Below are 15,360 nucleotides of genomic sequence, written 5' to 3'. Positions count from 1 at the left end.
TATTTTTTTTGCTTTAGATTTATATAATTTATATTCATCGTTTTTTTTTCCAAGGTTATATTCATTAAGTACACCACAAAATTGACAATAGATTAAGTTATTTTTCGGGTAACGTAATAAATAATGTAATTTGCTTTGTAAATAATTGACTAAAATATTCAAATGCGTCAATTTTTTACGTCAGTCAATAGTTATCTAGACATTTAAAGTGCCGCCAATGAATAGATAGGGAAATAATTTTGGTTTTTTGGCCATATATATAAACCCGAGAACAGTTTAGAAGTACAGTGAAAAAACTGCAACAGTTTAAAGAGATCAGTTGTCAAATTTTAACGCAATGGAATCTTTAAAAGGTTTTGGAATGCTTGGGCTTTTTTTGGTGTACTTATTGTTCCAAGTGAACAGTACTTATGCCGAGGGAATCGCTGAGTTGAAACAAGAAGAAGCTGAGACGATCAAGAAGATATATTCGAATAAAGTTGTTGATGATTCTGATTTGGTACCAACAAGATTGTCTTTTATTGAAAGAGGAGCCAATCGTTTAAAAAATTGTAAGGTACTCAAAGGAGTTAAGGAAGGTATCGTGAAAGTAAGAGCTGGAGTCAGAAAATTAGGCTCCTGGATATTCAAGCCATGGAGAAGTGATGATCATCCATCAGAAGCTCCACAGCCTGATCCGAAGAAAAAATTCAATGAGTTAATGAGCAAGCACAAAAGCAAGCTTAAAGCAATATTTCCCGGTATGTTTTTCTTCTTGATATTCAATTATTCAACTAAAAAATTTATACACACTCTCGAAACGTTTTTACTATGGAAAAATTTTGGAATTTTAAAAAGTTTCCAGCTTGAGTGTGATTTTTGCTCAAATTTGGATTATTTACAAAAATTATTGCAATTTAATGGTAAATACTTTTTATTCAGGTACTCGTTGGTGTGGTGACGGCAATAAGGCTAGCAATTACGGAGAATTGGGTCTGTTTAAGCATACCGATGCCTGCTGTCGACAACATGACAACTGTCCATTGGGAATCGGAAGTGGAAAGAGCTTAGGACCTTTGTTGAACAATGCTGGATTTACAAGGTATCTGTTGAAGAACTTCAAATCAGTGATTATTTTCAGTAGATTTCATAGAAATCTAACTATTGCATTGGTCCTCATGACAGAACTTTTGAAAAATTTTGCTATATTTCGACTCAGCTTGCCAAGCGGATTCAGAAAGTGCATATGGTTCAAAAGTTTATATATGTATGTATACACGGAAAAAAGTAAACTGTAATATTCACTCGGACTTCGGTTAATTTTTAGTAGATTTCATAGAAATCTAACTATTGCAATGGTCCTCATGACAAAACTTTTGAAAAATTTTGCTATATTCCGACTTAACTCGACGAGCTGAGTCAGAAAATACATATGGTTCAAAAGTTTATATATGTATGTATATGTATATATATATATATATATATATATACGATATAACGCGGCTTGTCACCACGATAGCGTCGTCAATTTACAATGGATCTTTACCAAACTCAACATACTTATTCTACAGATAGATACTGAAGTCAAGTTCGAAGATGAGCTTAATCGGTCAAGTAATTTAGAAATGCCATGATTTCAAAATTTTCAAAATCATAAAAATTCATATTTCTTCACTTTCTTACTCGAATAACTTTTGAATGGGATAACTTATTGAAATTCTGTAAAATACATCTGAAAGCTCTTTAAATAAGCTTCAATTTGAGTGCTATATCATATGTGTAGTCTCAAAATTATGTCCTATTCCGCTATGCCAATTGTATAATTTTTATTTTTTACAATTAATATCTCTGTAATTTTTAATTAAAAGAAAGAAAATTTTTGGAACAAGTCATCGAAAAAGGTAATGTTTCCTCATTAAAAAAATATTGTAATTATTCAGTAAATTATGACAGAATACTTTGTCTGCAAATGTCACATTCTTTCTTAATTACACCTCAGTGAAACAAATATTTTATTAAAAAATTGTTATCAATGAAATATCATAATTGTCAATGAAGTATGTTAAGTTTGAAAAATCATGGCATTTCTAAATTACTTGACCGATTAAGCTCATCTTCGAACTTGACCTCGGTATCTATTTGTAGAATAAGTATGTTGAGTTTGATAAAGATCCATTGTAAATTGGCGACGCTATCGTGGTGACAAGCCGCGGTCGTTTCCAATCGCAGTAATTTTTGGATTTTTACACTTATTATGAAATCTACTTCCATTTCGACTGCCGAATGGTCTTTTTACACGCTTTATATTAGCTTCACTTGTATGTCAGTATGTCAGTATGTAACTCTCCGTGGGTAATTTGCGCGCCTGAATATTTTTGATAATCAACAAATAATAGTTTAAAAAAACTAAAAAATCACGCTTTTATAAATAAACCAAACTAAAAAGTAAAAAATAAATAATAGTTTAAAAACTAAAAACACGCTTTTTTATAGAAAACCAAACTAAAAATAGAAAATAAATTTAAATTAAGAATAGTGTTAAAAATTTCAATAAATATAAATTAATAATAGTGTAAATAAAAAATGTAATTTATTTTAAAAAAAGCGTGGGGTGCTTTTTAAGATATTATCAAAATGATAATCACTCTACTCATATCTGTAAATAAAATATTTATAACTATTGACACCATGCACCTCACGCTTTTTTTAAAATAAAATACATTTTTTTTATTTACACTATTATTAATTTATATTTATTGAAATTTTTAACACTATTCTTAATTTAAATTTATTTTCTATTTTTTAGTTTGGTTTTCTATAAAAAGCGTGTTTTTAGTTTTTTTAAACTATTATTTTTATAGTTTCAAACAGTAAAACGGACATCGGGGTGGCAAAAATATAAATATTACAGAACTTAATGTAGAAAGTATAAAAGCCACAATTTATAATTTAATATCCAAAATAAGTGATTAGTAGCTGTCACTATAGTAAATAACGACTCTATCATCTTAAAAAATTACAGTTTCAAACAGTAAAAATTGCCATTTCAATATATAGTCGATATTATGAGGAGAAGGGGAACACAGATGAAAGAGAAGGGGGTCTCACTCTGGGAGAATTTAACATTTCAAACAGTAAATATTATACTTTTAAAATATACATTTTACCAGTTCAAAAAAGTCAATAATTACAGTTTGATTTTTAGCGTTGCGTTAAAAATTTACCATTTTACTTTGTAAATATTGACGTTGCTTGTATTAGAAATTTACTAACTTTATTTTATACTTTTTACATACCATAAGATCATTTTTTAGGTACGAAATGATAAATATTAAAGTCTGATTTCTTAATTATTATACTTAAACATTTTAGACATTTACATAGTGAATATTACTGTTTGAAATAGTATTTTCTTCCATGTAAAGAGTAAATTGTAACGTTTAAATGGTAAATATTATAAAGTGAATAGTATAATCACGATCTTACTGTTTGAAATGGTAATTTTTAGCAGTCGATCATTACTTATTATAAATCGACTGTTATTTATTACAGTTTACTTTTTTCTGTGTATACGGATCTCAATAAAACGTAACATACTCATTCTTAGGACGATTTCCGAGGTTAAGTTCTAAGACGAGCCAAATCTGTCGATTAGTTTAGAAATGAGAGCAATTCAAAAATTTTAAAAAATTGCAAAAATTTTCACTTTTACCGTATTTTCGTGCAATAACAATTGAACGCGATATCTTATCGAATTTCTGTAAATTGCATTTGAAAGCTTATATCTAATAAGCTTCAATTTGTATACTTATTTATTTTTCTAAATTGGACCGTTATAATTCTCACTAAATATGGCGGATCTAGCTAAACGTTTGGATTGCCAATATCTTTTTTATGCAGACGATTTATTGATATATCTTTCTTGCCATCTTTCGCAGATCAATGAGTGTGTAGCCAAACTTAACAGTGAGATAATAAAAATTATTAATTGGTGTAAAATCAATTGTCTAAAATTGAATCCTAAAAAGACAAGTGCAATTATTTGTGGAAGTAGAGTAAAGGTCAGTAGTAATGAGTGTCAATTGGCCAACGAGATTGTTGTAGAGGGTTGTGTTATTCCTTATAGTAGCACTATAAAATATCTTGGAGTGATAATATACAATACTCTCTCATGGGAGAGTCAAGTAACAAGTGTTTGTAACCGTGCAATGAGTATTCTAGCACAATTAAAAATAAATAATGAAATATTCAATGAACGTCTGCGTATTAAACTTGTAACTACATTAATAACTCCAATCTTTGACTATTGTTGCGCGGCGTTTACGAATATTTCGAATAAATTGCAATTAAAGTTACAGAGGAAGTTGAATTCATGTATTAGATTTATCTACATAATTCCGAAGTACGAACATGTAACTCTTTACTTCAAAAAATTAGGTTGGCTAAAGCTTGGAGCAAGACGAGACTATTTCATTGCCTGTTTGTTTTATAAAGAAATTCGACTAAATTATCGACAGCTATTTGGCTCAAAATTAAATTTTTTACCGGTGGCATTGCGTAGAGGTGATGTCAGAGAGGACTATTTATATTTGTAAAAATGCTTACCGTAAGATGGACGGTGTGGCTTAATGTATATAAAATAAGCGAAAGGAAATTTAGTATAGACCGGATAGCTCAAATGGTAGAGTAGCCGACATGTATTCGGAAGGTTCTGGGTTCGAATCCCAGTCCGAGCTATCTAATAATTTCTTCTCGCATATTCTATAAACTCACATTAAGATGATCCTCTCCACATTCCTTTCTCAATCCTTTCCTACCAATATCCTGTTACGTGAATGTGGAACGCTTCACGTAATAATTACCGTAACTCCTATTCTTTCCAGCTTCACAGCATTATTTATATTTGTAAAAAATGTGGAACGCTTCACGATTTTGCGTGTATCTCCGCAAGAGGAGATACTAAGAGGATTATCTCCGCCTACCACAGGCGAATTGTGTCATGTATGACAATTCATTTTTAGTTCATGGCATACGAATTTGGAATACTCTGCCAGCTGAGACTGTGGCTGTGGATAATTTGGTTGAATTTAAAAATGCTTGCTTCAATCATTTCTTTCAATGTGATACTTAAATTTGAATTAAATTAAATTATATTTAAATTCGATTTTCACTTTCAATTTCAATTGGAATTTTTGAATACCTATGCGTCTTAGATTTATTTGTAATTATTTTAATTATCACTCTGAATTATTGCTTTAAATTGATATTAAATTAAATTATATTTTATAATTATAAGATCTTTCTGTCTATCACTAATAAGCTGTATGTGAACGTTTCATTAATTAATAATTAATTTGTACTTAGTTTTACTATAATACGTAAAAATTTAAATCAATGTATTATTATTGCTGATGGTCCTGAGGGAGCTTAGGCTCTAGGAACAATAAAATTTATTATCTATCTATCTATCTAAATTAAATAGTTTAGGAATGACAGCAATTCAAAAATTTTAAAAAATCGCAAAAATTTTCACTTCCACCGTATTTCCGTGTAATAACAATTGAACCCGATTTTCTATCTTTTAATTTCTGTAAATTGCATCTGAAAGCTTATTAAATAAACTTTAATTTGCATTCCTCATTATTCAGTCTAGGCCAGAAAATTTTTAAACTACTTTCTCAGATAGAAATTTTACTTTTGCATTCGTTTTGATGTCATTGTTTTTTTTTTTTTTTTTGTATACAATCCTGGTAATTTTTTTTTTCTCTTTATTATGAAATCTACTTCTATTTCGGCTGTCGAATGGCTTTTTTTATTAATTATATTATTTTTTTAATCCTTAGATCCTGGTGCGCTTGCGACCAAGATTTCTACAATTGTTTGAAAGCAGCAAATAACCCAATTGCTAGGAAAATTGGTGTTACTTATTTCACTGTTTTAGGACCTCAATGCATCGATTATAACTATCCAGCAAAGTGCACTAATTTAACAAGGTAATTGTAAATTTTAAATCGGTAAATTTCAAAAACAGTCAATAACTTTCTGACTTTCGTAATAAGATAGTCATTAAAATTAATTATTTTTTGTTCTGTTTTTAGCAAATTCGATATAACAGGCAGAAAATGTCTTGAATACGAGTATGATCAAACTAAAGAGAAAGTTTTACAATGGAAGGACACTCCTAATTATGTTGAAGTGCTCAACGGTTGAAAAGTGATAAAAAATCAATTTCCTTTATCAAAATCGTCAATTTAAATTAAAAAAAATTTTTTTTTCTTTTCATTCTACTTTAATTGAATGATCAAAAGCATGATGGCTTATATATCTTCACTTAAACATAAAAATAAATTTATTTATGTAAATATTTGTGTTTTTTATCAATCAATTTTCATTTAAAAAACTTCGTTGAATTTTTTATCATAAATTTTATTTATAAAAATATTAATAGTTATTTCTTCTTTATTATTAAATAAACTAAAATCTTTAATTTATAATAGATAATTATAAAGTTTATTTATCTGGAATATTTTTTTCATACACTTTAAAAATATTAAATTAAAATAATCATAATAATAATAATAAAATAAAAATACAATATTATATAATTAATAATAATTTGAACTTTTTAGCTATTTATTTTTTTTTTGTTAATGAAAAAAAAATGATTTATTTATGTAATATTAAATATATTATTTAAAATATTAATATTATAAATTGGTTTTTTATTTGATAAAATTGATAAATCATTTTAAAAATGTTTAGTATCAAACCATTGTAATTTTTTGGGCTTAGATGTATCAAAATTATATTTAATACATTTTTTTCCAAAATTTCCAACGATTCTGCAAAATAAAAACCATTAAATTGACAATAAATTTTTTTTACACAATTAAATAAATAATTTATCTTACTTTTGATACTCTGCGCATGATTCTATTGGATAATCTAATGCAAAACATTGAGGCTGAATTACATTAAAGTAAGTTTCACCGATACTTGTAGCAAGGAGAGACTTGGCTTTTTTTAAACAGCAATAAAATTTTTGGTCACATGAACATGCTGATCTAGATAAATTTTTAATTTTTATTATATTAAAAACTATAATTAAAGAAGAAATTGAATTTATTTTTTCTTCAGTCAAATTAAAATAAAAATTCAAAAAAAATTTTTTGCCAAAATTTAATGTTATTTTTTTTTGTTCAATTTTTTTTTTTTAAAATAATTATTCAAATTAGAACTAAAAAATACTTTTTTAAAATTCAAAAAAATTATTTTGCAAAATTTAATAAATTAATTTTTTTTTTAATAATTATTCAAATTAAAACTAAAAAATATTTTTTTTTTATTAAAAAAATTATTTTGCAAAATTTAATGTTATTTTTTTTGTCCAATTTTAAAAATTTTTTTTTTTTTTTATAATTCAAATTAGAACTAAAAAATATTTTTTAAAAATTGCACTTATAATTTTTCAAATTTGATTTATTTTTTTGATAAATAAAAATTGTCTAGTAATAATTTTATTCTTTTTTTTTTTTATTAAATTTGAACAAAAAAATATTTTTTTTTAACTTATTTTTCAATTTTTTTAAAAATGAAATTTTTTTTTTATTTTTTTGTAATAATTTTTTCAATAAAAAAACAAAATTTTTTAATTTTAATTTTTTTTTTCAGAATTTTTGTTGATAAAAATTTAACATTACCTCGTAAAAATTCCATCATTAATTAAAGGTCCTAAAGTTTCTCCAGCTAGAATATTCTTCGCGCAACTATCATGAGTCCGACAGCAACTATCAGTGTCATTAAATACACCAAGATCATCATAATCTGAAGCAATATTTCCAGGTCCGCACCATTTTGTTCCTAATTTTTAAATTTAATTATAATATAAATATTAATTTATTCAAATAATAAAAAATAACTATAAGAGCGGAAAGAAGAAATAAATATAGAAATCCTCCAAAAGCCAAATTTGATTCTAATTTAAAATTCCAAAACTTACCCATAAAATAAACTAACAAACCTGGAAAAATTACATGAACTTCTTCTTCAAATTTATCTAAAATTTCTGAAAATGACTTGCCAATAAAAGTTTTGTTACTCGATTCCATAGTTGATCCAATATTTTTAATAATTATTTCCATAAAAGATTTGTATGTTCTCTGTTTTTCTTCAGTGATATTTAAATTTGCTTCAATTGATATATTTTTTTGAAAAATAATTATTATGATTGCTCCAAGTACTCCTAGAGTTAAATAAATACTTATCTTAATTATTAATTATTAATTGATAATTATGAATTATGAATTATTAATTATTATTAATGATTAATTAGTAGTTATTAATTATTAGTAATTAATTATTGATTATTAATTATTAATCATCAGTTATAAATAATTAATTATTAATTGATAATTATGAATTATTAATTATTAATTATTAGTTATTAATTATTAATTATCAGTTGTTAATTATTAATTATTAATTATTGATTATTAATTATTAATTATTAGTTATTAATTATTAAGTATCAGTTGTTAATTATTAATTATTAATTATTGATTATTAATTATTAATTATTACTTATTGATTATTAATTATTAAAATTATTAAGTATTAATTATTAATTATTAGTTATTAATTATTAGTAATTAATTTTTAATTATTAAAATTATTAAGTATTAATTATTAATAATCAATAATTAATTATTAAGTATTAATTATTAATAATCAATAATTAATTATTAAGTATTAATTATTAATTATTAAAATTATTAAGTTAATTAATCATTAATTAATTATTAATCATCAGTTATAAATAATTAATTATTAATTGATAATTATGAATTATTAATTATTGATTATTAGTTATTAATTATTAATTATCAGTTGTTAATTATTAATTATTAATTATTGATTATTAATTATTAAAATTATTAAGTATTAATTATTAATTATTAATAATTCATAATTATGAATTATTAATTATTCATTAATTATTGATTATTAATTATTAAATTTTAGTTATTAATTATTAGTAATTAATTATTAATTACTAATTATTGATTATTAATTATTAATCATCAGTTATTAATAATTAATTATTAATTGATAATTATGAATTATGAATTATTAATTATTAGTTATTAATTATTAAGTATCAGTTGTTAATTATTAATTATTAATTATTGATTATTAATTATTAATTATTACTTATTGATTATTAATTATTAAAATTATTAAGTATTAATTATTAATTATTAATTATTAATTATTAGTTATTAATTATTAGTAATTAATTTTTAATTATTAAAATTATTAAGTATTAATTATTAATAATCAATAATTAATTATTAAGTATTAATTATTAATTATTAAAATTATTAAGTATTAATTATTAATTATTAATAATTCATAATTATGAATTATTAATTATTCATTAATTATTGATTATTAATTATTAGTTATTAATTATTAGTTATTAATTATTAATTATTAGTAATTAATTATTAATTATTAGTAATTAATTATTAGTAATTAATTATTAATTACTAGTAATTAATTATTAATTACTAGTAATTAATTACTAATTACTATTAATTAATTATTAATTACTATTAATTATTAGTCATTAATTATTAATTATTAGTTATTAATTAATAATTATGGTGTTAATTATTAATTATTAATTATTAAAATTATTTAATAAAAATAAATACAAACCAAGATAAAAAAAATTTTTTGGCATTATAAAAAGAATTAAAAAAAAATAAATTGTTTTTATTAATAATAAAATTTTGTTATTTTTATATTTATAAATACAAAAAAATTATTTTAATTATAAAAACTGAGTCTTGGAAAAAATTTCAAGTAATATTGAAGCTAAAAATTAAAATTTATATTCTTTATGGTGCTAAATATTTGTAACAATTAATTTATAAATATACTTTTATAATCCTTCGTGGAATGTATAATGGTCATCTGATTAAATCTTATCAATTTAATGCAAATATCTTAATAATAATATTGACTCATACTTTATGTACTTTACTTAGAAAATTACGAGTGTTGTTGTCGACGCTTAAAATGATTTCAGGAAAATTTAGTAAGATAAATTGTAGCTTCTTTCAACATTTAATGAGAAAAGGATTTAATTAGTGTTCGAAGAATATATTTCTTCATTATTATTTTAAGAAAAAATTTATTGCAAAAGATAAAAATACGAGTAATATTTTTTAGAATATGTTGGAGCAAAAATTCTGTTTTTTTTTTTTTTAAAGATTTTTTCAATGAAGAAATTAGTAACATAGTAATAGAATATTAAAAACTTTATTATTTAAATGAAGAAAAAATTGCAATAAAAATTTTTAATTAAAAATTAATTAACATAGTCTGTAATTTTATAAAAAATTAAAATTAAAAAAAAAATAGAAAAATCCATGCGAATATTTTTTTAAAATTAAAAAATTAAAATTTTTTAAAAAGAGTATTTTAATTCTTAAAATTCATAAAAATTACAAATTCAAAAAATTTTGATTCTTAAAAAATTACAGGACATTTTTTTTTAATAATATTAATAAATTTAAAGATTTAAAATCCTCGATAATTTTTAACAAAATGAAAATAAGTATTTTAAATAAATTTTAAAATTTTTCCAGAAATCACAAAAAATTTTATTTCATCATTTTTTAACACTCGGTACTTATTAAAAAAAATAGCAAATGGTGTTTAACTTCTAGCTTACAAAAAAATAAATAATTAAATAATAAATTAATAATTAAATTATATGATTGAAGATTAATAATTTATTAATTTGAAAATTGATCATATTTAAAATCCAGCAGACTAATACTAATTAAATTTAAAAATCTCCTCTCTTAAATCAATAACTAAAAATCCGGATTATCAAGCCATTGAAGTGTAAAATTTTTTGATATATCAACTTGATATTGAGTACACTTCCTTTCAAACAGCCTTTTTCTGTAAAAATAAAAATTTTATTGACATACACATCAATAAAAAATTATAAACTACAAAATAATAATAAATATACCCTCCGTATTCAGCGCAGGACACAATTGGATATCCGTAATAAATACACTGAGGTCCTAGAAATGTAAAGAAAGTATGACCAATTTCTTTAGCAATTGGGTTGTTGGCGTTCTTTAAACATTGATAAAATGCATGATCACAAGCACACCATGACCTTTAATAATTAAGAAAAAATTTTATTAATTTAATAAAAATTTTTAACTTCCCGCTAAGAAAATCGAAGATTTTCAAAAATCGGGAAGTTATTGTTTTCACCCCGTTTTGCAAAAATCGAGTTTTCATCAGATCTCGACGTTTGAAGGTCACAGGAAGCTTCCCTGACTATCCCGTGAGGTTTTCACTATGTGTGTGTGTGTGTGTGTGTGTGTGTGTGTGTGTGTGTGTGACTATGTGGCTCGCTTATAATTTTTGAACGACTGAACCGATCGGAACGTACCAAACGGCGTTCTAAAGAGTTCTTTCAAACTTAGATTTCCTGAGAATTTGAATCGATTCGGATCGATGGATTTTGAGAAATTTTAAAAAATCTCAAAAAAAATCATTTTTGAAAGTGGTTTTTTTGAAATATCTTTTAAACGGCTCTATCGATCAACTTCAAAAACTAATCCGCTCTTAAGCTTGAAAAACCACGCCGATCGTCGCTAATCCGGTCAAAATCGGTTGATGCGTTCGAGAGATATCGTGAACGAAAGAAAACCGAAAAAAGTGTTTTTTTGACATAACTTCGTCATTTCTTCTCGGATCGTTTTTGATGTTATAGAATAATTTCAGAGCTTAAAAAACCGCGTCAATCGCCGCCAAAAACGTGGAAATCGGTTGATTGGTTCGAGAGATATCCTCGATAAAATATTTAGAAACAAGTGTTTTTTTAACATAACTCCGACATTTTTTGGAATAACTTTTAAACGGCTACACTGATCGATTTCAAAAACTAATCAGCTATTAGCGTGAAAAAATTACGTCGATCGCCGTCAAGCCGGTCAAAATTGGTCAATTCGTTCAAGAAATATCATGAACGAAAGAAAACTAAAAAAAGTGTTTTTTTTTGGAATTACTCTAATTTTCCTAGTTTTATCAATTCCCGAGTAAAAATGAAATTATTATTTTTTACGGATAAATAATAAATTTCGTTCGACCGCCGTTTGGCGGACTATTACGCCACACGCTAAAAATTTACTCCCCCTAGCATCGCCGCACCACCGCTGCACCACCGCCGCACAAATTCTAAGTCATACCTACAATTTCACAAAAAATGGTATCATAATTAATTTATCACGCAATAATTAATTAATAAATAATGCAACTAGAAATATTAATGTAAGACCTATTGATCAACCTCCTTTTAATCAAATGCCTAATATTAAAAAAAAAAAATTTTTTTTAAATCAGGCCAAAGCACCGCAAAATTATTGATTTTTTTAGTCGTATTGTTGATGTAGATTTTTAATTTCGTCCTCGGGTTGCACAGAAGCGGTGCGCCTATCGAAATACTCTGAAAGAATTTTAAAAATTGAACTGTGACGGGATTCGAACCTGGATCGTCTGCGTGGAAGTCTCGAGCATTGCCAACTGCGCTGCAAGCCATAGTTAACTAAAAAAATTTAGTTAAGCTATTTGAATGATCAACAAATATTTTATTTCAATGTATATACCATCAAAGAGCGGTATGGTGCGGCGGTGGTGCAGCGGTGGTGCGGCGGTCGAACGAAATTTATTATTTTTTCGTAAAAATTAATAATTTTATTTTTACCCGGGCGCGTCACAGCTGTGGTGCGGCGGTGGTGCAGCGGTGGTGCGGCGAATAGAAATTTATTTACTTGTCATGGCGCTGGTGCGGCGGTAGTGCGGCGAATAGATAAATTCTTTACTTGTCACGGCGGTGGTGCGGCGGTGATGCGGCACTTGTAAAATAATCAAAATTGTCACGGCTGTAGTGCAGCGGTGGTGCGGCGCTTAAAAAGCCGTGCAGCGGTGTTGCGGCGGTGGTGCGGCGGAATTCTGTTTTTACTCGGGTCAAACTTGAAGATTCGTCATGAAACTAAAAAAAATTGCGTCAAATACTGCCAACCGCGTAAAAATCGGTTGATTCATTTAAAAGTTAGTGCGGTTTGAAAATTAAAAAAATATTGTTCTATGATACTTCTATCAGACTTTTGAGCTCGAAGAGCTCAAAATAACATATAAATTGTATTTTTGAGCTCGAAGAGCTCAAAAACGTCATTAGTGCAATTTTATGCACCTAGGTATGGAATTAGCGGGAATATTAAAAAAAAATTTCATTTGCAAAAAAACTTTAAAAATTCTAAGTGCAATTTTTAAAAAATATTTTTCAATTCTAATTTAATAATTAAAAAATTTTTAAAATCAGCTCTTTAGTATTATAAATATATAATATATTTTTTATTATGATACTAAAGTTAGCTGTCAGCTGTCAATTTTAAAAATTTTTCTAACAAACCAATTAGAATAAAAAATGCTTTTAAAAATTTTCACTTGTAATTTTTATTAATTTCATGTGGAATTTTTTTATTAAATTTTTTCTTATAATAAGTTAATTGTTATAAAATTCTAAAAAAATTTTTTTTGTTAAAAAAAATTATTACAAAAAAATTTAATTTAAAAAACTTTAAGTGCAATTTAAAAAAAAATTTTTTTTTGTTCCAATTTGAATAATTATTAAAAAATTTTAAAAATCCGGTCAAATAATAATAACTTATTAAATTTTACAAATAATTTTTGGAAAAAAATTACAAACGTCGGCTAACTTTAGAATTACCATTTTTTATTTTATCTTACCTTGTAAAAGCGCCATTATTAATTAAAGGACCAAAACTTTTTCCACTTTGTATATTAAACGGACATCGGTCATGATTTTTGCAACAAGTATCAGTACTTTCAAAGAAACCTCTATCTTCTTCACTCTTAGCTCTGTTTCCGTCACCGCACCACCTAGTGCCTTAAAATAATATCTTCTAAATTTAATCGTCTTCACAAAACAACAAAAATTTCTTCTCAAAAAAATAAACAATATTTATAATAATAAATTAATTTTTTAATTTTATTTTTTAACTGAAGAAATACAAATTTTTTTCAGTAATTTTTATAATACAAAAATTAATTTATAAATTTTTTTTTTTTAATTAAATTAGAACAAAAAAATTGTATTTACAATTTTTAAAATTTTTTACAAGTGAAAAATTTTTTTTTTTTTTCTAATAATTTTTTCAATAAAAAAAAATTCTAAAAATTTTTAAATGTCGGCTAGCTTAATTTTTTTGTTAAAAAAAATTTTTTTTTGTTAAAAAAAAAAATTTTATTTCTTCAGCTAAAAAAATAAAATTTTATTTCTTCAGCTAAAAAAATAAAATTTTTTATTTTTTTAGCTAAAAAAATAAAATAACAATTTAATTTTTTATTACAAAATTGTTCATTTTTTTCAAAAGAATTTTTTTTTTTCAACAAAAAACAAAGAAGAAATAATTAAATTAAACATTTATTTGCACAAGATAAAAATGAATTAACGAGTAAACTTATTAAAATAAAAATTGTTTATAAAATATTATAAACTGAGTTATCAATTTACGACTTATAAAGTAATTACGCAAACAGATAAAATGAATCTGATAATCATTATCTTATATAAATATCAATTAATAAAATTACCAGGGTATATTAATCGAAGCTGGTCTTTGTGCTCGTTCAAAAACGCTCCAAATCCTTTTCCAGCCTCAGCAGCAACTTTTACAACAGGCTTAAGAATCATCTTCACAGAATTCTTAATAAATCCTGTAATTCCAGAAGATTCTTCAGGATTTGATGTAGAATTTTGATTAAAAAATTTCCCGACACTTCTTGCGCCTTGGATTAATTTTTCCACACTATTCTGATTTGTTTCTATGCTTGGTTCTAAATTGTAATTAGAGTACTTTTCAATTATTGTCGTGTAATCTGGACCTTCTGAAGCTGTTAATTGACTGTGAATTTTTTTTGGATTAAATATTACAATTAATAAAGTAAAATAAATAATATTGCACATCTTCACTGCAAAATAATACTTGTTGAGTGTAATAGACGCTTGAAAACTCACAGATTACTCAAGAAATGGTTAAATAATACTGCATCGCTTAATTGATATTATCTTATGTCATAAATATTCTTCAATTAATGAATTACTGTGCATTGATGTTGTTTATGATCTTTATTGTGTTATGTAATATATTTACTCATCATTTTCTTTTATTATTGTATAAATTGCTTTATAAGAAATTGGTAAGAAAAAATTTTACAATTTATTTGAATTTAATTAAAATTTTTCAATTTTTAAAAAAGTGT

At 24.5% G+C, this 15,360-nt stretch overlaps 3 protein-coding genes across 3 annotated transcripts; 1 reads left to right on the top strand and 2 right to left on the bottom strand.

The window, feature by feature from the left end:
* Window positions 1-170: 170 nt before the first annotated feature.
* LOC123267290 (phospholipase A(2)-like) lies at window positions 171-6,259 on the top strand. Its single transcript, XM_044731842.1, has 4 exons — window positions 171-740; window positions 922-1,081; window positions 5,823-5,972; window positions 6,078-6,259. Exons 1-4 carry the CDS (start codon window positions 338-340, stop codon window positions 6,187-6,189), a joined length of 825 nt encoding a protein of 274 aa, XP_044587777.1. The 5' UTR covers window positions 171-337; the 3' UTR covers window positions 6,190-6,259.
* A 468-nt stretch (window positions 6,260-6,727) lies between these two features.
* Window positions 6,728-8,227, bottom strand: LOC123267187 (phospholipase A2-like). Its single transcript, XM_044731729.1, has 4 exons — window positions 7,979-8,227; window positions 7,680-7,839; window positions 6,891-7,043; window positions 6,728-6,821 (listed from the first exon to the last, which is right to left on the bottom strand). Exons 1-4 carry the CDS (start codon window positions 8,118-8,120, stop codon window positions 6,728-6,730), a joined length of 549 nt encoding a protein of 182 aa, XP_044587664.1. The 5' UTR covers window positions 8,121-8,227.
* A 2,635-nt stretch (window positions 8,228-10,862) lies between these two features.
* On the bottom strand, window positions 10,863-15,220 carry LOC123266717 (phospholipase A2-like). Its single transcript, XM_044731097.1, has 4 exons — window positions 14,692-15,220; window positions 13,825-13,984; window positions 11,030-11,182; window positions 10,863-10,956 (listed from the first exon to the last, which is right to left on the bottom strand). Exons 1-4 carry the CDS (start codon window positions 15,062-15,064, stop codon window positions 10,866-10,868), a joined length of 777 nt encoding a protein of 258 aa, XP_044587032.1. The 5' UTR covers window positions 15,065-15,220; the 3' UTR covers window positions 10,863-10,865.
* Window positions 15,221-15,360: the final 140 nt, after the last annotated feature.

Source organism: Cotesia glomerata, linkage group LG6 (genome assembly GCF_020080835.1).
Source record: "Cotesia glomerata isolate CgM1 linkage group LG6, MPM_Cglom_v2.3, whole genome shotgun sequence".
Lineage (NCBI taxonomy): Eukaryota > Metazoa > Arthropoda > Insecta > Hymenoptera > Braconidae > Cotesia > Cotesia glomerata.
The sequence above is the reverse complement of the archived record's forward strand: the minus strand, read 5'-3'. Positions and strand labels throughout refer to the sequence as shown.

Excerpts from the sequence above, each read along its gene's own strand:
- LOC123267290 (XM_044731842.1), top strand. The coding sequence starts at position 338 with ATGGAATCTTTAAAAGGTTTTGGAATGCTTGGGCTTTTTTTGGTGTAC. Across the intron at positions 741-921 it reads GCTTAAAGCAATATTTCCCG|GTACTCGTTGGTGTGGTGAC; the intron begins GTATGTTTTTCT and ends CTTTTTATTCAG. Across the intron at positions 1,082-5,822 it reads AACAATGCTGGATTTACAAG|ATCCTGGTGCGCTTGCGACC; the intron begins GTATCTGTTGAA and ends TTTAATCCTTAG.
- LOC123267187 (XM_044731729.1), bottom strand. The coding sequence starts at position 8,120 with ATGGAAATAATTATTAAAAATATTGGATCAACTATGGAATCGAGTAAC. Across the intron at positions 7,044-7,679 it reads AATGATGGAATTTTTACGAG|ATCAGCATGTTCATGTGACC; the intron begins GTAATGTTAAAT and ends AAATTTATCTAG. Across the intron at positions 6,822-6,890 it reads TCATGCGCAGAGTATCAAAA|AATCGTTGGAAATTTTGGAA; the intron begins GTAAGATAAATT and ends TTTATTTTGCAG.
- LOC123266717 (XM_044731097.1), bottom strand. The coding sequence starts at position 15,064 with ATGTGCAATATTATTTATTTTACTTTATTAATTGTAATATTTAATCCA. Across the intron at positions 13,985-14,691 it reads GCTTCGATTAATATACCCTG|GCACTAGGTGGTGCGGTGAC; the intron begins GTAATTTTATTA and ends TATTATTTTAAG. Across the intron at positions 10,957-11,029 it reads TCCTGCGCTGAATACGGAGG|AAAAAGGCTGTTTGAAAGGA; the intron begins GTATATTTATTA and ends TTATTTTTACAG.